The following is a 24,196-nucleotide window of genomic DNA, read 5'->3' on the forward strand; positions in this document are numbered from 1 at the left end:
AATAATCTGCCAAATTCTCTGAGAGAGAGAGAGATGCCTTGCAGGATAGAACGTCTCTTATTTTTGTCCCGTTTTGTCTCCTTCAATCAGCCCCTCCTTGGCTGTCGCTGTCTATCTTTATTTCTCTTGATCTACTGTATAGCTGCTATCTGCGGCTCACTTGCTTTTCACCCCCGTTTTTCCTTCTCCTCCCTCGATTCTTCTTCGAAACAGCTCTGGGCGTCACTCGTATTGTTTCGTTGGATGGGGACTCTGTTGTGACCCACTATCACCCCCTCTATCCTTTTAAATCCCTTTTCTTTTTCCATTATTCATGAAAGCTTCACTTAAGAGATAGAGAGATTAGTGTTTTACAACAATAATATCCAACATTGTTTAAAAGGATTTAGAATATGGTGGGAAAAGCAAGAGTTGAATAGGTGATTACAGATTACATCAAACATGTTATCAAACAGTGTTGGACTTTAGTTTGAATCACAGTCATTACTCTAACTAGATCTGCTAGTCCCTTTCTGTCTTTTTCCATATCTTTAACTTTCATATTGTCAGGCAGAAACAAAAAAAAACCCATGTTGCCTGCCAACAAGAGTGGATTCAGTGTTTGTCATCAAATCAATGGGGCTGACTGGGAGACTGGGGATGACTCGGATGAGATTGGCTCTGTAAAGAAGTGCACACCAGGCTGAAAGCGAACCGGCACTCTTATGTATAAAAAATGGATGGATGGATTGGAATCCCATTGGCAGAACCACCTCCAGAGGTGGTCTGGGACGCATTGTGACTACATTGAACACAAGTGTAAATAAGTAATAATACGCAACTGTTCCAAACCAGCGAGGAAGCTGCTAATCGGCTAGTTAGAGAGCTAGGCCACCAGCAAGAAAGCTATTTATTTTAATCCTCCTCCTCCTCCCGAGGTCGTGGTCTTGGACCGGTTACTTCAATTTCAAGTCGACTCGGTCGTATCTCCCGTCCACTTTCAGGAAGCCGCCCTGCATTTTGGTCAAGTCCAGTTAACCCAGGGGTCAGCAACCTTTACTATCCAAAGAGCCATTTTGCCCTATTTTCCACCAAATCAATTTTGTCTGGAGCTGCAAAAGCGATTTGATATTACAGTTTATAAAGTTTTAAATATAGTTATATTATATATGCAAAAATTATAGTTAGTTGTATTTATGAAAATAGACAAAAAAGACAATTCTTGACATTTTATTGCTATTTTACCTGTTATAACAATATCAAACTCTTATGAAGAGAGTTTTTTCACTCATCTCCAGCGTGATACTTTTCAGCAAATGCGCGGTGTGTTTGTTTTGGAAGTGTCTTTCTACATTGCATTTTTTGCACATATCAAGCATACAGGTAAGCCAGAATTGTTTGCAATGAAAGCAAATTAATACGTCCACGCAGAATTAAACTCTCTATTTTCCTCTATTTTTTGGATTTATCCATTGATAGTTTACCGAGGGCGGGGGTCTGCAGATCATGATTAGCCACCTGCAGTTACAGTAGACGTAGACACCCGCGTTCGCTACTTGATTGGTTCTTAGCAGTCACGACGTGTCCTTCCCTGATTCGTCACACCCCAATTACGTGACCCTTACCCGGAAATTCACAAACCACAGCCTTGGTTATCTATCGACTACCAGATTAATTTAACATGGACAACTGATTACAGGCGTTGCTGACCTTGTTGTCTTTACTAGCAGCTGTTGTTCAGTTAAAGTCTGCATTTCTGAGGAGGAAACAGCTGTTATTGTAGCGATTAGCGAGCGGAGTGTCCAGCGGCGTTATCAGACCTACGCAGCGGACATCTGAAGTCAGGTTAGCGGCTTTGAGCAACCAATCTACTTCCTGTTTACACCGGCCCCACCCGCGTGCCCAGTGCACGTGAATAGTCACGTGATATTCGTTTTCAGGCGTTGTAGTCTGGACGGAGATCGTCTCGAAAATGATGCTGAAACGCCACGTGGAAGGAGATCTTTTTGTTTGTTAAAACTTTTTTTTAATTTTATTATTAGTGTGGATGTAGACTCTGGGAGCCACATGCGGCTCCGGAGCCACGGGTTGCCGACCCGTGAGTTAACCAATCAAGTGCAAACTTAAGGTGACAATTACAATGTAGTGTAGCCTGCGTCCAATGTGATCGATTCACAAGCTCTTAGTTCACAACTTAGTTTCAGATATTTCAACTATCTCATAAGTTTGAGTTGTTGTGACCTTAAAGTATATGACGCAATCCAAAACAACGTCACAAAACTCTGAAAAACGTTGAAACAAAACCTCTCTGACAGTCACAGCATTTGGGTTACATTCAATTATATATGTGTTGCTGTTTTTGTGCCTTTCCCCTTTTCCAATGTTTCTACAAATATTTATTCGTAATCTACTTATCTAAAGTACTTCAATTATCCTCCTACTGCATCAGCATATCTCTTCCCACCATTCTAACTCCGTCAATATTCTCATCATTCAGTGTTTGTCTCTCTGCATGTGGCCAGCTTCTTTTCTGGCTAATTAAAGAGCACATTTTGGCTTTACTGAAAAACCTTGAATGAGTGACCTTAGGGAGGCCAAAAACAAGAGATAGAGGAGAGAGAGAGTGTGGTAAATAAAAGAGGAAGGCACACTTCCAAAACCACATGAAGTGAGATAGAGAAGAGGATAGAAAAATAGAAATGGGCCGAGGTGGAGAAGATGGCACGAAGGATAACGAATGAATGGGGGCGAAATAGGAGGAGAGGATGAAATATAGCAGAGAGCAGCATTGCATCCCTGTGTGATCTGAAGTGGGAATTATTTCCATCACACTATCAATGCTCTCTCCATCCTTCTCCCTCTAATATCTGTCTCCCACTACATTTCTCTCTACATCTTCATCTGTGTCGGCCTTCCTCTACTTTTTTCTCTATACCTCACTTTCTCTTTTTTTTAAACGTATAAATATATACGACGACATCGGCAACGGTGATTCTAAAACACAAGCTGCTCTCTCCCGCAAAAATATAAAGTTAAGCATTTATCTACGAATTCATCTGGGAACGCTCATTTAGTAAGCTGCAGCTTCCTCAGATGTACATAAATGAGTATCCATATAGTCCTCATGTATTTAGGAATTACAGTTTGAAGAATGGTTATAACACTCCAGAGATGTGTCCTCTTTTTATGGCGCTATATTTAGTAACATCTGCCTTTTGCTTCTGCTTAATGGTGATCTAACCTGATCTGAGTCGTGTACCTGGTGAGGGTTTCCCTTCTGGGTCTGTTCATTACTGTGACAGTCTGTCTTAAGATTTTGTAGTGGTTTTGGTTGTCTGGGGTCTTCAGTGACGACGCCTTGACTCTGTATCGGCCGATACCGAAAGCCAAGGTATCGTATCACGACTGGAAAAAGTTCAATCGGTACATTCCTAGTTCTTACTTGAACTTGTCGATTGAATGGCAACCATTTTGAGATATTGGCAACCAATTCTTGGCCTTGATGGCAACCACTTTTTAACATATACATAAATAGGGTTGCCCGAAATAAAACATTTTGTAATGTTTCTTGCCCACATCCTGGTGCTATATATGATGCGGCGTTGGCTCTCCCAGTCTCTCCAGCTGTTTGTTAGTGGAGGAATCGGCTGTGTAAGCAGAATCAAGGCAGATCGGAGGTCATCTCTGAAAGAAGAGATGATGGATAAACTGAGGCTTCAGTGCTGAAGTGAAGGGCCAGTGGATCTGTGGTGGGAATCAGCATTAAAAGTCCAGAAAACCTTCGTTTGAAAGGGCGAGATAACGGATGAACAAGCAACCAGGGACTTACTGGATTCATTTTTTAGGGATCTGTGAAGAACATGACACCAGCTGCACATTTTATGAACCATTCAAATTCTGTAACGTATCCGATTCAACACAAACCACAAAGAATTTGTTTTGTTTACTGTAACAAAGCTTCTATTCTTTAAATAGCTGACTTACAACTGAATAGTATCTTCATTCCTCAAAATATAAGGTGACTAAAAATGGCAACCATGTTCTCAAAAGCTGATGCCAGTGTGGCAACCACTTTCAAAAGTCTGTGTTGAGCCCTGAATGCTTAATTGAAATTGAATTGAACCCTGTTCAGATTTTTCTTTTTTAAACATATTGTGTTCTATTTGTTCCTCTTTTGTCTCTCTTTTTCTTTTTGCCTCAGTAACATCTCAGACACAGCACTGACCTCCCCACAGAACACATACACACCCAACACGATAAACGCTGGAACAGGAACAATTATTATGGATCCGTATGCTACGTCTGTGCTGGCGATTCGCTGGATGTCATGTGTCTAAGCTGCTTCCACAGGCAGAACACATTTGGCTAAACCTGAGGCATGTGTGCACGTCAATGTGCATGCGTGCGTGTGCGTGTGCGTGTGCGTGTGTGTGTGTGTGTGTGTGTGTGTGTGTGTGTGTGCGCGTGTGCGTGTGTGTGTGTGTGTGTTCATGGATGCACACGGGAATCCGTCCACCCGCCCGTGTTTGTGCGCTGGCGGTTCTGTTTCCAGCGCTAGCCTCTTAATAGATGCACAGCATATGCCAGACAAAACAGGCCATCTGCCTTATCACTGAGGTAATTGCATTTTTCAAAGTGACAGCGGCCGATGCATAATTCATCATTAGGTAAAGCACAACGATGTCCCACAACCAAGTGTGTCAGCTAGCTCCACTGCAGGTAGGATGAAGGCCAGCAGCTCACCGAGATAGGGAGATTTTTTCAGACGGCGAGACGGGAGCGTGTTTGGAGGTGATATTTAAAGTAGGAAAGGCTGTCATGCTGAGCGTGAGAGTGTGTGTGTGTGTGTGTGTGTGTGTGTGTGTGTGTGTGTGTGTGTGTGTGTGTGTGTGTGTGTGTGTGTGTGTGTGTGTGTGTGTGTGTGTGTGCGTGCGTGTGTGTGTGTGCGTGTGTGTGTGTGTGTGCGTGCGTGCGTGCGTGTGTGCGCGTGCGTGCGTGTGCAGGTAAGTCAGCATGTTAACAGGACAGCCTATTTCTCTCTGCTCTCCCCTCAGGCGTTCTTTCTCCACTCATCTTATTATTTTGTGTTACATCCAACCTCTCCTCCTCTCCCTCTTTTCTGTCTGCTTCATTCTCAACTCAACCCCTGCATACATTTTGCACTATTTCTTTTTCAACCGTCATTTCCCTTTGTATGTTTTTTTTTTTTGGTTTTGTCTTGTTTTCCGACCAGCCTGCTCTTCTTTCTGACTCGCTCTGCTTTTCCAGCCTCACGTCCTTCATCACTTTCTCTGTCGGTGTCAGACATGGGTGAGGTTCCGGAGTCCTGCTCGGCGAGTTGAGATCAGAGTTCTGTGCGAGCAGTATCACATAGTAACGTGCATCTGCGTTGTGACAGGCATCCCTCCAGACCATGTTAATGAAGTAAAGATACCTCCCTAATCAAGCACCATTTTTCTGATATCCCTGGCATTTAGAAATATCCCAATCCATATGCAAATGATTGAGTCTCCTGGGTTTGCAGTTTCCGATATTAATTTGCACATTTTAATATGCAATTTAATGCAAATTGCAAAGTACAACTGACATAAAAGTGTCCTTCATTGAAGGTAAAACCTGCACCCCCTTCTTATTTTTCCAATATGTGTTGTGCAGTAATTATGCATAAGTAGTACTCTAAATTATAAGGACCCACCCACAGAGCTTTACACTAATTAGCACTTTATTTTTGAATGCATTTAAAAAATATTGTGTTCAACTGTGAGTTGAAGGAGGGGGGGCACTGAGGGAGGGATGTGAAAAGATACTGCATGCGGTGAAAGGGTGCATGCCGGTTCTAACCAGAAGTTACTTATTGTAGTTTGAGTCTCAGGTTTGAGCTCCAGCAGTGTCTGTGACACTTCCTGTTTCACCCTTATTGCCCGATTTTTGCAATTTGCTTCGAAATTCTTTTTTTTTTTTTTTATTGTTCCAGGCTAAAACCAAATCACCAAATCACCGGTCCTTAGCCTGTTATTTTGCTGTGAAGTAAACAGATCGGTACCTGCTAGTTAAGTTAACTAGTGAATAAACATCTGCATAAAAAAAAGGACACTTTCTTAGTTGAGTGTAAGCGGCTGCTTGAATATCATAAAATGTAACCCTCCATATAACTGCAGGTCTTGCCAGAGAATCATCATGTTCTGAAGTTTTCTTCAGACTCAAAGTAATTATGGGAACTGTAGTTCCAAAGCATGATTATCCCCAAAAATCGAAGTCAGACAAAGAATGATAATGGGAGTTACAAATCCATGAATGCTAACTTTTATCATGTTCCACTATTAATGATAGAATGGAAGGAGACTGGGTGGTTGGGGAGGCACAATTCACATCATTTGTAAAAGACTTTGTAAAAGATCGCCGTGCTCTCACATTCCTTATTGGGATTTTGCTCTATTACATACTAGAACATTACTTTTACACTTGGCAGATGAACGAAATCCAACTCAACCGCTCGAGTGTGCAATGTGACAATTTAGATTTATGATCTATGATACATGCAGAGTCAACCGTATGACCGTGAATGTCAAAGTGACGTACAGTAAAAGCGCTCCTTTAACTTCAGACCAGTGTAAGTAGGTTCCAAGCTAGAGAGATTCATTTGACTCAGAGATTATGAAGGCATATATAATAATACAAAGCTTCCAAAGTTTAAAATTATGTTTTGTGTGTTTTTAAGCAGTTATGTATTTTTGCTTTCTTTCAAACCTGTGTTTTTATATTCTCCCATCAAATCACACACACATCTCCCACTCTATTACACCTTCGATACACACACACACACACACACACACACACACACACACACACACACACTGTTGCAGAAAGCACACAGATCTCTATCAGATTTTAGGGTTTGTAATGAGACAAAGGCTCCCGGCAGCATCCCACCATGTGTGTTTGTGCGTGTGCCTACTGTGATTTGCATAGTTATTGGTGAAGTCTATGAATGCCAATGTGTCGTAATGCATATCTGCACTGTCTCTGTATATTATCTCTCTCTCTCTCTCTCTCTCTCTCTCTCTCTCTCCCTCTCTCTCTCTTTCGTTCCTCTTGTTGTCTCACCTGTTTTCTCCTCTGTTTTCCCTCCTGGGCCTCCCCCCCCTCTTCTCAGCGCCCTCTGCGTATCAACCCGTACCTGCAGTGTCCTCCCTATGAGCATCTCTCAGCCAATCTCCGTCACGCCACGCATTGTCAGCGGGTTTGAAAGATGAAAAGAGGGAGGCAGGGAGGGAGGGAGAGAATGATGTTGAATAAAGAGGAGGAGAGATGGACAGAGAAACCGATGCATTAAGACTGAGTGGGGAGTAATGGGGGAGTGAGCTACTGACAGAGAAGTGAGCCGGAGGAGAGGGGAGGCGGGTGAAGGAGAGCATAGCGGGAATAAAGGAGAGACGGATGAATAGATAGATGAAAGAAGGTATTCATGGAGGTAAGGACAGGTGGCGCGGAGGGAAGGAGCGCTACCGCGTGTTAGCAGAGCTGACGGTAAACACCAGAGACGGAATGGCGAGTGACAACCTCTGCAGGACTGAATTAGCACTCATTCTGTCTCTCTCTATCTCTTTTTGTTTTCTCTCCTCAGTGTGGCTCACCCTCTACACATCTAGCCACACTGCAGAACACGGGCTGCACTCGGTGCACTCAGTATGTACCCATGTTGTCATTACACCTACGCTAATGCAACTAATTAGACAGCAGTGCTTATATCTAGATTTAGAAAGCCATCACAATATGTTGCGCACTAGATACTTGCAGCCGCCTCTGCCTGAACGTGTGCTACCTGATGCTCCATTTAGAATTGAGACAGATTAGCGGAACTTGTGCAAACTTGTGTTGTAACAATTAAAGTATTGCTCTTCCATGGCTTTAGGGGCCTTAATAGAAACGGATGGTCACAATAGATGCAGCGGAGATATCCTGACTTTCGGTCCCTGGCATAGGGGAAGCTCCAGAAACACAGGCTCCTACATTTCCCATAATGCAACTTGCCTAACACTTTGTAGCAGAGGGTTTCTGTTAACAATATAAAGTCATTAAGCCATGGATGACATCATCAGGGTTCATTTCTCAGACTTGAGACAAACCCACAGAAGACATCACTTACGTACTCCCCATGGCGGGTAAAATTATCTTTAAGTGTTAAAGTGGTCAAATCAATAGACATAATTTCATAATCCAATATTCATTTATTTAGAAAGCACTAAAGAGTAAGTGGTCACAGCTTACTGAGCATGAGTATCTGCTGGCTTTCATTCATTTCATATCATTGCAAATTGAATATGATACTGTTGGCCAGACAGTATAAGCAGTTTTAAGAAATCTCTTCAGGCTCTGCAAATTTGAGATGGTATTTTGTAATTATACCGATATTCTAAATATAGAATGAATTAATAAAAAATCTGTAGATATAATGCATAACAACAATTATTGATAGTTACATCCCAAGTGCAAAATCTCGTCAGTGTTTCATTATTACAGTGTATGCCTCCTTTGAATTGACACAATTAAAGTTGAGTGAACCACAGTGTACTTTATAAAAAGATTTCCTGGTTTTGTATCCCACAAATAGCCCCTCCTCTTTTTCTCTGTCCACACACTTTTTGTCTTTACACAGACTTAACAGAAATCAACTGGAGACAGGTCATTTTAAAACTATTGAGACATGATGGTTCGGGTCGGCATGTATTCTATCCGAATTTTTAGCATTTTAAATGTGCGTCTCCATCAGCCATCGGCTTTGATAATATTAAAAAATTAATTCATCCAACTTTGGAAACGAATATAATTACCATACGGCAATTACAGACGGGTTGCGGAGGTCAAAACGCCAGCAACAACTTCATTGTTTAGACCCACGAGTTTCAGCTTGTGGAGTTCATCAGGCTCATCGTCAACCACAGACAGTTTGACATTTTTCCCATCTGGTTTTAAATATGCAACAGTACAAGAAGGACTTGTTGTCTTATTATCTTCAGCAGGACATCACGTCGTCGGTCCCGCTCTTTCTCTTCTTTCTCTGCCTCTCGCTCAGTTGCGGAGATGGCCACACTCGGTTTCTCCTCCTCGCCTGCTTTTTGTACCGTCATTCATCATCAGTGTCATTCAGTTTTCCATTCCACGTGGCACAACATCTGTTCGGGAGTGTTGCACTTGCCCTGTTGGAAAAAAAAAAGGACTCGGAGAAGCAGTGCGATGAGAGAAGCCTGGAAGCAGTTTGCCCTCTCTCTGTGTCTGGTGTCAATTTACGTGCCAACCTCTGAACGCAGAGTGCACATGCAGTGTCTTTGTGAAACGGCCGAATTTCAGAGAACCGAATATCGGGTATTCAAAGGCGTCAGTGTTACACAGCAGTGAAAACTGGTGGTATCTTCCTTTATCTTTTTAGCGTTTTGTTTTGTTTAGAGATCTTTCTCAAAGAAGAAAAGCAAAGGTGTATGTAACAACATTAATGATGGTCTCTCTCCATTTAGGTGTCCCAGTGAGCCGTGACAATGAGCATACATGCGTCACACCGGGGTCCTGGAACTTGAACCCTTAATTGGAATGCAGTGCTCATTAGTGTTGTAAGACGCACCTGTGATCCTCCTGCTTTTGCGTATCGACATATCTGCAGGGAAATTGGTCTGTGACTCATTCAAAAAAAGTTCCAGCTTAAAGGAACATCACAGAGTAAACTTCACAGAGTAAACCAAAGGAATCTGATTAATGACATCATCTGTTACGGACCTAAATTCATTGTCATATTTACACATGACAATCATCGATAAATGTCTCAACCCCATGTAATAAAACTGAGAACAACAGCTAGTGTGTCATAAACAAACATTCCAGTCAAAGAGAGAAAAACGATCACGTCCTCCTGGATCCATATTCTTATATGTGTTTAAAATATATCGAGGATTGTTGTCATCCTGATTGTCCATACTGTAATTTTACGTTGGTCTCTCCTGTACACTTGACATCTATTGCAAGTCAGTCCATCATTGAAGTTGTTGCTCTTTTGGGGGGTTTCTTCCATTTTTTTCCCCCATGTTAAAAGCAACAAAATCCAACACCTCAAAGGCGCACATTATGCCACAAAACCAAACCACCTTTATCGGCCTATGCACAAAGTAACACCGTGGCGTCGTTTAATGTGCGCACTGCTCTTCAGCTCCGGACCTGTAACTGAGCTGATCTGATGTCCCTAAATTAATTCAAGCAGTCTCTGCTGTCCTTCAGCATCCTCACAATGTTGTGTTCACTGAGGTGAAGACCCGAGGACAGGAAACCAACAAGCAGATCACAACGGTGTGCGTTCTCCGCAGATGTAAATGCAGTGAAAATTAATTTTATCATTCAGTCGACATCCCTTAATGAACGATTGTGATGTTAAGTGTGTGTGTGTGTGTGTGGGTGTGGGTGTGTGTGTAATCTGAAACTAAACCTGGCACGGTGAGGTGCTTGTGCTTTGAAGAGCTGCTGTTTTGATTTCGGGAGGCTCCGCACCTGTGCTTGTGCATTAGATGAAGCCTGCGTGGAATTCTGATAATAATAATTAATAGCGATGAGAATCAGCGGAGAAAACGATTCTTCAAGTCAACTGGCATTGTTAAAAGGCATCAAAGAGACGAGCGCCGCTTGGATGCGTTTTTGCTCGGAGGAAAACAATCAGGTGTTCCTGTGATCCGGCTCGCACGTGGAACGGGAACGACTTCTGTGTTTGCCAGGAAGTGCGCAAAGTCAATCTGATCTCAAAGTCAACTGCGGAACAAATCCGTGGCATTCTGATTGGAGGGGAAATTATTAAAATAGGACAGTTTTAGAAAGCAAAGGCTGGTTCTTCCCCTCTGGTTCAGTCCAACGTTGTTGCTTCTCAGCCTAATTCTCTGTGTCTGTTTCTGGCAGATGGCGACGGCTACCAGGACCACCTCCTCCCCGTGTGTCTGGATGCCTCCTGTCAACGCAGTGCCATTTACATGGCCAAGTCGGGCTCAAAGGAGGTACATGACACACACAAGACCAACCAAGTCATTCGCTTGGTTTTTCTTCTCCGTAAACCATTTCCACTCTTCTGATTCTGACACTGTTCTTATTCAAATGTCCTGTTTTCTACTAGTTCTCATTCCATTCAGAGGAGGTGTAGAAACCCGAGTTTTCACTATTGTTTGGACGGTCATTTGACCCTCCTCCACCCTGACCCCATGTAGCGCTACTTCTGCCTTTGCTCCTTAGGCCGAGGTCACACTTTTATATATAATTTGTACTCCTCCTCCTTGCAGGAGGTCCTTTGTATGAGTATACTTATTTTATTGACAAAAATCTGCTAAAGCGCCTCTAATTTCAGTGATAAACACATGTTCCTATAAATTCTCAACAATTAAAACCCCGGTTATCATGTTATTTAAAAGCTTTTATTCTGAAGCAGCACGCGTTTGTTTCTCCGTCTGTCTATTTCAGGAAGGCATTAAACGCGCGGCTTACTGCTTAGAAAAACATCGGGGGCCGATCCGGCGGGTGTCACTTTGTTTGCAGAGCCATGCGAGATAGAAATAACAGATACACACACACACACACACACACCTTCAATCCCATCTGAATAATGCACAGCGTATACGTGCACGGATAAGCTCACACACAGTTGCTCTCACAGGAAGACACACACACACACACACACACACACACACACACACACACCACCTACGTAGCATCTTGTGTGATTCTTTTCAGTTACATCCTACCAGTTGGCAAGAGCCCCCACTCTTTCTTTTCCTTCATCTGCCACCAGAGAACAAGCTTCCAAGCTTTTTCATTTTCATTTTTTTTTTTTCTTCCCGTAACCAAAATAGAAATATTACAGGCTTATCTGCATGTCCACCCCTACACACACACACACACACACACACACGCGCACAAACAACACAGACACACAGCTGCGCACTCCATGTGGACATGCCTTTTTTTTTGTTTGCCTGTCAGCAAAAAAAAAAAAAAAAGTGAAAGTGAAGTGAAAAGGGGGGGGGAGAGGAGGACTTATCTGCACTGATGGATGATGTGAACACATGTTGTGCTCTGCGTCGCTATGCGTTTGAGAGACAGTCATCACTGTCTGAGAGAGAGAGAGAGAGAGAGAGAGAGAGAGAGAGAGAGAGAGAGAGAGAGAGAGAGAGAGGGAAGCAGGCTCTCTCTAAGCTTCTACGCTTTCACTGAGCGGTGATAATAATGTGCAGTCGTAATGATAGCTTTCCTCCACAGAAGCCAACACTTGCATGCAGTTTGCATGATTATCTGCATCACCGTATTGATGTCATCTGTGCATCATTATTTGTGGTGTGAACACAACGATTTGATGCCTGATCTCACACCGCTGTAGGTGGCCGTTGGGGTGGTGGCTCCGTTACAGCAGATGTCTCCCCTTGAGGAGAGTCTGCCCACTGATGATAATAGAGGAAATGGAGGGAGAGATGGAAGAAAGAGAATGGTAAGAGAGGGAGGAAACAGAAGGGGGAAGGAGGGATGAAATGGAAAGAAAAGAGAGCTTGATTTAGAAAAAATATGGGACTATGGGAGGGAGAAAGACGAAGTGGCGGGAAAGGAAGATTGGAGAAGGAAGGACGGTCGTTGTCCCCTCATTGCCACTTTTAGAGGAACATCCCATCGGAGGTAATCAGGGCGGGAGAAGCAGAAAAAATGGAATGGAGAGTGAATAAGACTCGTGATATTCATAGGACATCAGGCGAAGACGTGATGAGATGCCTTCGGGTTGTGCACGGAAGTCCCGCTGAGTCGAAACTAGTGGTTCTATCTCCACACGGCAGTTCGCTCCTTCCCTTCCTTCGGTCACAGCCACAGCTCTGCCTCCACCGCTGCAGCAGCTCCAGGCCTTCACTCCACCATATTGAAAGAATATGGGGGGGGGGGGGGGGCATCCAGCAATCTCTCCACTTCATTCTCTGCCGTTACAGACACACCGATCACACTTATTGTGCTTTGCACCTCCCTTTTTTTCTCTTTTTTTTTCTCTGCGCCCACATTCTGTAACACAATTGGTTATTGCTGCAGAGAATAATGTTATTGTGGGCCTGTGGGTGTTAACACCTGTCAAGGACATTGTAGCGAAGGAAAGCAAACCAAAATGTGACTTGGATGTCTTTTCATTAGCTGGAAGGAAAGATCTCCTGAACATCCGAATACATTCACAAAAAAGTACTGGTACAAAGTGAACAGGACACGGGGCTGTCTTGCTTTCACTTTGGCCGTTTCTAATTTGCAGAGTTTCCAGAGCACCACGTTGTTGGGTCTCTGTCTGAAATATTTCCACACTTGGACGATCACGGGCGAGGTTGTATCACTGCAGCTTGCTTTCTGGGCGAATGCATGCTTTCTTTTTCGACACGCCAACGCTCGTTACGCAAATCGATATATTTTTGGAATCACTCCAGCCCTACCAGGTGATATCACATATATTGTGAATGATATAGTGACATAAACTCTGTGAATGAATGACAGAGAGCCCATTACTCCTGGCATTTTCATGCAATATTAGCAGTAGCTCGCAAGTTTCCCTCACGAAAGGTGATTTGAAAATGAAAGTAGATGCCCCATCCCTGGCATTGCTTCCTTTGGGAGCGTAGTTTTCGTAAGTCCACCAGCCCACAAAGTGGACTAGAGGTCGGCGTGATGACATTTAGTCGTCTCATTTAGCCTTTGTTCAAAACAAAACATGTAAAAGCTTCGAAATTCACACAAAACGAAAATAATTCATTAAGCTTGTGTTAACCACAGACCTTATTTCAGGCATCTAACCGGAAACCCCATTGAGTTCAAGATGAGGGACCCGGAAGTTCAAAAACGCTCCATCCAGATTACATGTTAATACCAGGTGTAATATATATATATATATATATATATATATATATATATATATATACCATATATAGCAATTCAAATTCAACGAGGTCCATTTAGAGAGAATTTCCAAGCAGTTGTATCAACGTCTATATGTAGTCAACAACTGACTGTCAAAGCAAATAAAGACATTTAATAATATCCAAACATTATTTATTGTCAGTTTTCAAATTTATCTGGATGAATTATAAATAATACATGATCTAATAATAAATAAATAAGTGAATTAGTAAAATAAGGGCTGCAGTAAAGAATAAATGACATAACAGAAAGCTTTTTGAAAAATGTTCATCTTTAAATAAAGTCTTTAATTTAAGAAAAATGAATTTAACTGAATTATCTTTGCCCTGCAGCTTTACATTCAGTTCATTCAGGTGTGGAGTGATGTGAAACAAAAAAGCCATGATATAATATTCTGAATTTCAAAGAGAGATTTGTGTGCAGCGACTCTATCTGTGGTGATTAAAACCACTTGTTTCAGCTCTATTCCTCTCTGTTAACATCATTGTTGGACAGTGAATTAATGTTTGCATTCTGATCATATTGGGCTCTTAGGTTCATTTTCTGTGCATTCATTTTGGCTTTGAATGGTGTGTTTGCTCAAAAACACACCATGTTTCTGTTTTTAATAATCGTCACGGTGTCTGAACATATGAGACACACTGGGTTTGAACTGCCAGTAGGAAGACTGAACATTTAAGAGTCTGTCTATTATTGGTTAAAGACTCTCGTCTCGTTGTCCACTTCTCTCTTTTTGGAGAACGCCATGTGAAATAACGTCTCTGGCTCACGTATTGTTCTCTGACTACTCGGTCTCCTCGTGTGTGTAAATCTCACTCGAGTCGGGAAGCTTGTCGGAATACACATATTTGATTGGCTAAGTAGCATCACAAGATGTGATTTAGAACGCATGTAATTGGTCGGTGTGTTTCCTGGACCCCTGAACGAGTGCCTTAAAGGCTAGAAAAGCTGCACCGGTTAAAATGGAAGCGCTTCGTCAAAATGTTGTAATTCTCAATTATCTATCGGTTTTCGGCCCCAGGGTTCCGATACAAAGGCGTCTGGGTCCGGACTCGGACCGCAGTCCACCTATTAGTGACCCCTGATCTATAGTGACTGAAATCAGAAGTGGTTGAGTCTGTTTGTAGTGAAAGAACCCTGGTGGGATGCAGCTTTCTCACACACAGTCTATCAAAGAGGGATTGACCCAAAATGGCAACAGTGTGTCCAGAGGCCACATCCCCTGGCTCTGTGGCTGGCAAGAATTGATTAGCTTTGGGAATTTTGTTGCTGTTATTTTCCGCTACCCAATGTTGACTGTAGTCTATAGTGTCTGAAGACAAAAACAAAGAAAACTCCCCACTCATCTGACGTTTACCATTTTCATTTGGCATTGTAATACGCGTACATTGTTTTGTTCATTTTCTTTTCGTATCCTTCAGTGGTGACAAAGTGACTGAACCTCTAAGCCTTTCCCAATGTGCATGTATAAAGCTCTCTTCTCTGAGAGCATTTGGTCTATTGGTAACACTCCCAAATTCACACACATGCTAAAAGGCACATACCGCCCCCGAGAAGACAGAGCCAGCTGCCTGCTCTGGCTGCCAGTGTGAGCGAGACAGCCTCCTCCCAGTCATCCCAGTCCACTGGTCAAAGAGGTGACACTGACGGCAGGTAGCAGTGTCCCCACCCTGCCCAGCCTGACACACAGACATATGGTCTCGCTCCATCTCTGGCTCTGACTGCCTTTCGCCAGGGACAAACTAGTCAGTCACAAGTCAACTAATCACTATCAAACATAGACTGTATATAAGAAGTGGACGTCGTCATCGTGACGTCACCCATTGGTTTGTGGACTGACGTTTTGAAGCCTCGAGTTTGGCGTTTTGGCCATCGCCATCTTGGCTTTTTTGCAACCAATGAACAGAAGTGACCATATTTGGACCGTGGAGGAGTGACCTAGAGACTCCATATATACGGCTCTGGTAGCGGCAGCGACCTGTCAATCACAAGTTAGCCCCGCCCTAAAGCATACTCCGCTTTACGGTCTATTTTAATTTACATGGGACCATAATTTACTAAAGGAACATCATACTGTGTTGAAGAAGACTTGAAACTAGCGATTGAGACCATAAACTCATGTTTACAATTTTTCTCATAGACTTCAATACATGTGTTGTTGCGTGTGTTCTTCTGATTATCTTCTAGGTTGAATATTTCAGACATTTCATCACCTAAAACACTACCATAATAATCAACTATTTCCCATGAGTATACTGCAGCACTACTCAGCCAACTTTTACTTTGCCACGTAGTAGTCATGTGCTTCTCCCTCCCTCTCCTCCACTGCTCAGTCCCATGCTGTCTTTCAGTGCCAGTTCTAATGTGATAAGCATTACAGTCATTATATCGGCGGCATCATAAAAGCCATTGCTTCATTACACGCCTGTTTTTTGTTTTTTTTGTGTGTGTGTTGTTTTTGAACATTTTATTGCCTCAGACAGCCTCGTTGTCTGTCGATGTTACAGCACCTCCCCGCATCACCTCGTAAACCCCACCCCCACCTCCCACCTCCGCCGCAGGCCACCCACATTTTAATTTCTTGGCCTAATGAAGCGGGAGCTCCCTCCGCCAAGTCAAATCAATGGGAATCTGCAAGCGTGCCGTCGCCTTTTTTCACTTTTGTCATCAGCAAAGCCAGGAGAGCGATTTCATGTCGAGGGCCTGCGTTTGTGCCCCCCTGCTTGTTTCTATGTGCGTGTCAATATGCATGCTTCCATGCTGTGTGTGTGTGTGTGTGTGTGTGTGTGTGTGTGTGTGTGTGTGTGTGTGTGTGTGTGTGTGTGTGTGTGTGTGTGTGTGTGTGTATGTGCGAGTGCATGCGTGCAGAACGCCGCAATACGCCGTCTGTACACGGGCTGTGTGTTCCCACTGCTTGATAAAAAGCTATTTGTATGCGGGATACTTCCCCTCACTGCCATTAAAGGTATCAGATTACCTCGCGAGCACAAATCCCATCATCGTCTTCATCTCCATTAACTAGGTCATTTTGATCTCTGCGCTAACACTCACACTCACGCACGCACACACACGCACACAGACTCAATTCGGCGTTAATATGTTGACATTTGAACCAGTGAATGTCAGTATGGAGTTATTTAGACTTAGGAGCGCTCTGTTTGACTGAGACGACGTCAGGAGGACGGATTATTCCATAAAGACACACACTTGACATTATTCAAATACTCTGTTATATTTAGTGATTAAATGTCAAAACTTGCCACAGCCCAGAGGAAGGAGTAACTGGCTCATGATTTATTTAAGGAGCCCCTCTGTCAGGCTGGCTATCCATTGTAGCTTCTCAAATAAAAAAAAGATTTGATTAGATTACAACCTTTAATATCCTCACGGAGGTCTTTATGATTTCCTCCCAGTTCCCCACACAATGCTGCTGAGCAATAAAAACAAACGGGGAAACGCCGCCTCCACTTGCTGAGGAAAAATGACGTACATAATGCGAACCCCCTCTGAAAACTACTGATCGTATGACTTCCGCTTTTGCCGTTGAGCTTTGTGATACCGTCTTCTAATTTACCCCACTTACTATAATAATTTTCAAACAGTATTATCCTCACATATCAGTGCCGTTAAGTGTATGTTTGAGAGACAATCAAGCTTTTTGCCAGGAAACAATATAATGTTTAAATTACAGCGAGACAGTCACGATAATGCAGGTCTGGCGTGTTTAATTAATTACTAATATGGCAGGCTTAATCTTCAACTAATGAATACTGCTTGATTAAGCATCTATATCATATTCATATATTCATATTTCAAGGGTTTTGTGGTTAAAAATATGCCTACTTGTGTGTTATTTTTTGTGTCTTCATTCTAGCTTCTGTATTTTTTTTCTGAGGCTTTCTTTATTTTACTTTTCCATCAACCTCTGCTCTCCCTTCAGACTGCCTGCAGATAATGGACGTTCATTGATGTATTAAAATCTCGTCTCCAGTTAAATCAGCAGCCACCACAGAGCCCACAGATGACTCTCTTGAACCCGACGCGCCACAGTCATTCCGAGCGCGTGTCTGCATTTTGTTTCCCGCAGTGTTGCCTAGATGCCGTTGGTATTCTCCACGCTCTTCCTCTCCCCTCCTCTAATCAGCGTGAAGAGAAGCAACAGACAGTGCACTGATTGCCTCGGGGCCAACGCCAGCTCAGCGGTCTGATGATAAGGCCGGCGACCAGCGAAGGCCTCACTCTGTCCTCAGAGGGAACGTCACGGCAGTGCTGAGCGCAGACCACAGGAGTCCAGCGTGAAGATAATAACTCAGCAGTGAATTCATTTGCCTCGTGGTCTAAACACCCCCCCCCCCCCCCCCCCAAAAAAAAAAAAAAAAAAAAAAAGATTGAGGATGTAGCACCTTTCTCTCATTTTAACCATTTCTATAACTTCCCACCTGTTTAGGTTTTTTTACAGCAGGATAATGGTTCCACCTCTTTAAATGTGCCCAAAATGTGCATGTTTGTGTGTTGGGATAGTATACCACATTGTGTTTACTGGCAGCAGCCTCTCTCTCTCTCTCTCTCTCTCTCTCTCTCTCTCTCTCTCTCTCTCTCTGTCTGTCTGTCTGTCTGTCTGTCTGTCTGTCTGTCTGTCTGTCTGTCTGTCTGTCTGTCTGTCTCTGTCTCTCTCTCTCTCTTGCTCTCTCTCGCTCTCTGTCCGTCTGTCTCTCTCTCTCTCTCTCTGTCTGTCTGTCTGTCTGTGTCTCTCTCTCGCTCTCTCTCTGTCTGTCTGTCTGTCTCTCTCTCTCTCTCCCTGTCTGTCTGTCTGTCTGTCTGTCTGTCTCTGTCTCTCTCTCTCGCTCTCTGTCTCTCTTGCTCTCTCTCTCTCTCTTTCTGTCTGTCTGTCTATCTGTCTGTCTCTCTCTCTCTCTCTCTCTCTCTCTCTTCACTTCTCTCTGCCAGCCACCACACAGTGGTCATTTCCAGCACTCCCATCCACTCTGGACGGCAATAATGAAGCCGAGCTTTACGCCCATATGGCAGGCCGTCGGCCTCTTAAACCACATCGCGACATCACTCAACGGTCATTTAATGAGAGCTTGACTGGACCCCCAGCTCACTCTTATCCTCTGAAAAATATTCAACCTGGCTTTATCACTCCCCTGCTTTTACGACGCCATCTGCACTGCATGTAGAGGAGCATAATTACTATAGTCCTCCACTCAGTTATGCCCACTGCAGTCGGCCAGTCCAAAAACATATGGGCCTCAACTGCACTATTTCTAATTACAGTGAACAGAAGGTTAATGTCATTTTAACAGGTGCTGCGTTTCCAAATAACACGGCAGGAAAAAAGTTTTGTTCCTGTTTACGCTAAATACCCATAAATTAGATTGAAGACCACATTTGACACTTAGTTGTTCTCTCTCTAGTTATGCAGGTACAACACTATTTACTACTTGTGTAATTGGTGCAAGTCGGTATAAACAGCTTCTTTACATTTGATGAAACAAAATCTTATGTTATAAGGCAAATTAAATAAAACATGATCTCTAAATTGTGTTGTTTCACCAAAAGATATATACTTTTTTAGTATTTTGTTGCCGTGTTTTAAAGTTTTGCTTTACCATTTGCCAAATATCTTTCAGTTACCTTATCGTTATATTTTTGGATTAAAGAATTCAGATTCCAACTTTCTAGTCCCGATGGAAATTGTCAAAGACTCCCATTCCTTGGCATTCCTTTGACCACATCACTAACAGGACCTACACCCACTACCACCACCACCATGCCCCCCCCCTACAAACAGTACATCACTACCTTGTTCACGTATTGTGCACAGTTGGTTTTGAAGGAAACTCACATCGGTGACATCACGGCCTGGGTGATATATTTCAGACTAATTGCTTATAGGCCGTGGTTGTCTTTATCAGACATGCTGGTCGTATTAAGAGCAATTACAGTAGAGGCAGTTCTGGTGAGTGTCTCTCCGGTGACTCTCCCCTGCACCTGCTCTCTCTGTTTAACATTCATGAATAGTTTAAACCTCCAGCATCTGGCCCAACGCCTTTATAGTATCCACACTCATAGACACACACAAACACACACACACACACCAATGCATCTGAACTGGTCATTTAGCGTGGTTGTGAGTCTCAAAATGTATGCTTTCTTTGAATGTGTAAAACCAGAGCCAGCTAAAAGGTGTTCCACTTGAGTTAAGATACTTACTGAAATGCAAATCAACTGGTGTTTATCATTTTTTTTAAATCCATGATAGTGCTATAGGAATTATAGCCTGGCTAATACTGGATTTATTTTAAGACAATACTGATATTGACGTTTGTTAGTCTAGAAAAAGTATCAGCCAATAGTTTTAACGTTAACCTATAATGTACACAAAAAATGTGTTGTGAGTCCCTTAGATTTGCTTTTTCAGACAATTGCGGCAAAGATAAGAGAGTCATTTTACCAACTGGTGTTCTTGTTATTTTATCCACCCCATTTATCACAATGAGGGTAGACTAACACCTCTTGTGTGTAATGCAATGCAGTTCAAACAGCACCGCAAACTAAATGCAGCAACGACTCGCGTACCAAACTGAGCGTCCCGTACTGGATGGTGATACACGCTGCTCCTCAACAGATGTTCATGGTGTCCTGATGGAGTTTGGGTAAAGGGTTAAGGATGATGATGCATTCAGTGACCAGCATTCAGCGGAAGAGAGAATTACGTTATGACAATAAATGGCTTAAACCAGTGCGTGTTGATGCGGCCGCTAAGTGAAATGGCAGTCCTATCAAGAGAGAGGTGGTAATAATCTCGACACCGTCTCTGGCGTGCTGTTTGTTTTTTTATAAAGCAGTTTACTATGAGCCCCTCTTTAGTTTGACTGCTACAGAGACATCAGAGACATCAGTCAGTAGCAGTATTGCAGCAAGGCCCCCTTGAGGGCCCTCCTACCTTAGCATTTGAATTGTGGAGATGAGGGAAAAAGATGCCTTGTTAAAAAGGTGGGAGGGCTCGTTCAGTGTAAAGAGAATGGCATTAAAGGCAACACTGCAGGCCGTGAGCACACACACACACAAAGCAGCTGATTCTCTGTGGTTTATTATTAGGACAAATGAGAGTTTACAGTGAGGTTGAATTTTGTTATTGGTATGAATCCCTTTCAGACCTTCTGCTCGCTTCAGATTGGTTCAGTCATAACTTTGGTCACGTGTTGCTCTTTCTACTCTGCTTCGTTTTGGGACCCACACCGAGGAGTTTGCTAAATTGAGCATATACAAGTCTATCCTAGCAAATAATGTGATTTGCTTTTCACTTCTGGACTAAATGCTTTTCTTAAAGTGTTGCTGGAGTCCGAGTTTGCTCTCAAGGCACTACGAGGATAGAGATTGCTGTTAGGTGGTCAATCTAGGGTTGAACTTCAATCATATTGTTATGTGACTTCAATGCGAAGTGTTTCTCAAAGTCATTTTGGAGCTGTTTTTGGCCATTAAAGTGCTCCTAAAACTGTAGCCAGTGTGAGACCATCAGAGAGGTGTGTTATTGGAGTGCTCTCGCTGCACTGGGTAATCCCCCCCCCTACCCCCGCCCGTCCGCATCATTGCTCTCATCCACTGAGGCAAGCATTTGTTAGTAGTATACAAATTTTTCTTTTTTTAGCTCGTCGTAGCTTAAGTCAAATTTACATGTTGGGATTACATTGGAAAACCCACGTCATGCCTTGAGCTATTGTGATCTGAGCCCATGATGCAAACACAGTACAAGTTGTTTGTCCGTATGGAAGAAGCGGTGGTGGTGAAACCTGGATAACATGTTGTAGGTTTTAGTCGCCCAACTTTAAAGTTTACTTCCACCACTTTCTTTCAACCCCCAGACATGAAGTGCCAGAAATATCTAAGTCTAGGTCTAGACTGATTTATATTAAATGTGGGATTATTTTGTCTTTGTGCATTGCACTTATTCTCTTTTGTATTTTGTAATATTTGTGTCTACCTGCCAAGAGATGCCTGATGGAAAAGCACTGCCAAAACATGCATTACTATGCCAGTGTGAAAACAACGTTGTAGCCAAAAATTATGGTCAAGTGCAGAGAAAACAGTTTAGTGGCCTTCACGTCAATTTGACTTAATTTGCTTGTGAATTTTTCTTCATACTAATGGAATGATTCACCTTCTTTTCACCACTGGTAGAGTCAACTCGAGGCAAAATACTTCACTCCTCCTGAAAATTCAAACCAACGATGTAACAAAAAATACCAACAGAGGAGAAGAGAGTGGAGACCTTTATGGTGCTGCTGCAATGTTAATGTTTATGTGCTTTCTGAAAATACTGTATGGGTACTGATTTTATTTTTATTATCACTCAGTGGGTTTTATTCTCCTTGTTATGTATTCTATTTCATCTTATTTTCATTTGATCAAGTGTGTTTCCATCTTATTTTCCCTGTGTTTGTGTTCATTGTGAAGCATTGAGCTGCATTTCTTGTACGCAAGGTGCTATACAAATACCATTTATTATTATTAGTATCCCCTTTCAAAATGTTGCAACAACACAATTATGAAAATCCAGTACAGTGACATTTAAGGGTAGGAACACGCCTGAATGTCTGCTGTTTCTCTTTTATCTGTCCCCCTCCTGTTCTCTACTTTCCCTCTTTTATTATTGGCTCCAGCGTTGTATTGGTTAACTCCGATTGATGTGTGATTTTGTTTCGGACTGTTGCAGTGGGTTCCAGTGCTGTTGGATTTCCAGCAGAGGGAAACGATTTGGAGCTTTGTGCCAGGGAAACCCAGCCAACCCCTGGCCCTGCACTTCGGGGACTACAACCTGGACGGCTTCCCTGACGCTCTGGTGGTCCTCCGCAACACCAGCGGCAGGTAGGACAGATGTCTGTTTGGTGTTCTGAAGACAAAACACTTGCGTGCGAAAGGTTGAGACATCATATCAATCCTCTCGGATGGTACACACACAAGGTAGCGTGAGCTTCGCTTCCTCTGGGACCTTATTTAAGGTAGTAAATGAATGAGATATTTCTGAAATGAAGCTAATCCTTGCTTGGCAGGGGATCCCTTGGAACCCTGTCAAGTAGGTCCCTGAACCCCCACTCCAACTAATCGTTTCGGTGCTGTGCCTCTCTTCATCGGTGCTGTTTCAGGATGTCCAGGGACTGCACATGTAGCACGCTGTCGCATATAGATGGCGGTTGCTTTGTTATTACTCGTGAATGGATTGTGGATTTCATGCGAATCCATATCGTCTCATTGCTCACAGACGCTCGCTTCATTTGTCGCCCACATTGGAATGTGTCGTGTAACAGTCCACGTTTTGATGAGATTATACTAACTATAGTATTCCAGCACAACACAAAGTGAAATTGATTGGAACCTAATAACTCAAGATGCGTACTTAACTGGCTTATGGTAATCTGTTTAGCTTCAAAACTAGATTTTTCTTCTTTTTTCTGAGACGCCACACGAGGATGGATTTACTCATTAAAAGAGGAGAAATGTCACCCTGTTGATATGAATGATCGAACAAAGTGAAGCAGGGATGATGAAATGTAATGATTTAAATGCAACTCATTATGAATATACATTTTAATCCTGATGCACATAGGTAAAAGAATATATTAAATTTAAGTGTTTTTCAAAATGGTTTCTGCAGTTAAGATAACAACCTTTGAGAAACAGCTCTGTTACTCTCTGGATAGCAATACATTCAAAGCACAGAAGTTTTCAAAAGTTGATTAATTAAAATCTTCTCTCATTAATAAACCATAAGATATCAGCTGAAGTGTAAATCAGGCATAAATTAAGTTGATTGCTGGCTCTTTGACATTCATGACACAGTGCAAAACAGTCCTTGACTGCAGGATGCGGAGCTTTGAAATGTTTTGCACAGCGCAATGGGAATCTGTGACATTGTGGCATAATGAAGACGTGATTACCATCCAGCTTACTGGTGAACGGAGTGGGAGAGGAAACAGCTAAAGGTGAGCGTGTTCTTCAGCTCAGCTGATAAGACAGTCCTTACAAACATCACCATGACGTGTGCTTGGACGTAAGCACCACAGACACTAGTGTGTGTGTGCGTGTGTGTGTGTGTGTGTGTGTGTGTGTGTGTGTGTGTGTGTTGACGGACCTATGTGTGGATTATCTGGACTCAGAGATGAAGATAAGATAGCTGAAGGGGTCATGGCTGTGATTGTCTATGCATACTGATTGTTTCGGGGGGGTGTGTGTGTGTGTGTGTGTGTTTTGAATGCTGGTGTTG

At 42.9% G+C, this 24,196-nt stretch overlaps 1 protein-coding gene across 1 annotated transcript in view; it reads left to right on the top strand.

The window, feature by feature from the left end:
• The window catches only part of itfg1 (integrin alpha FG-GAP repeat containing 1), a 127,339-nt gene that overhangs the window by 34,864 nt on the left and 68,279 nt on the right, over nucleotides 1-24,196 (top strand). Inside the window, exons 9-10 of the mRNA XM_068730718.1 lie at nucleotides 10,909-11,003; nucleotides 22,649-22,800. Of these exons, the coding sequence (XP_068586819.1) occupies nucleotides 10,909-11,003; nucleotides 22,649-22,800 (247 nt within the window). The remainder of the gene's footprint in view (nucleotides 1-10,908; nucleotides 11,004-22,648; nucleotides 22,801-24,196) is intronic.

The sequence above is a fragment of the Cebidichthys violaceus genome, unplaced genomic scaffold (genome assembly GCF_023349555.1).
Source record: "Cebidichthys violaceus isolate CVI_PGR_0920_01 unplaced genomic scaffold, fCebVio1.0.p SCAF_5, whole genome shotgun sequence".
Taxonomy (NCBI): Eukaryota; Metazoa; Chordata; class Actinopteri; order Perciformes; family Stichaeidae; genus Cebidichthys; species Cebidichthys violaceus.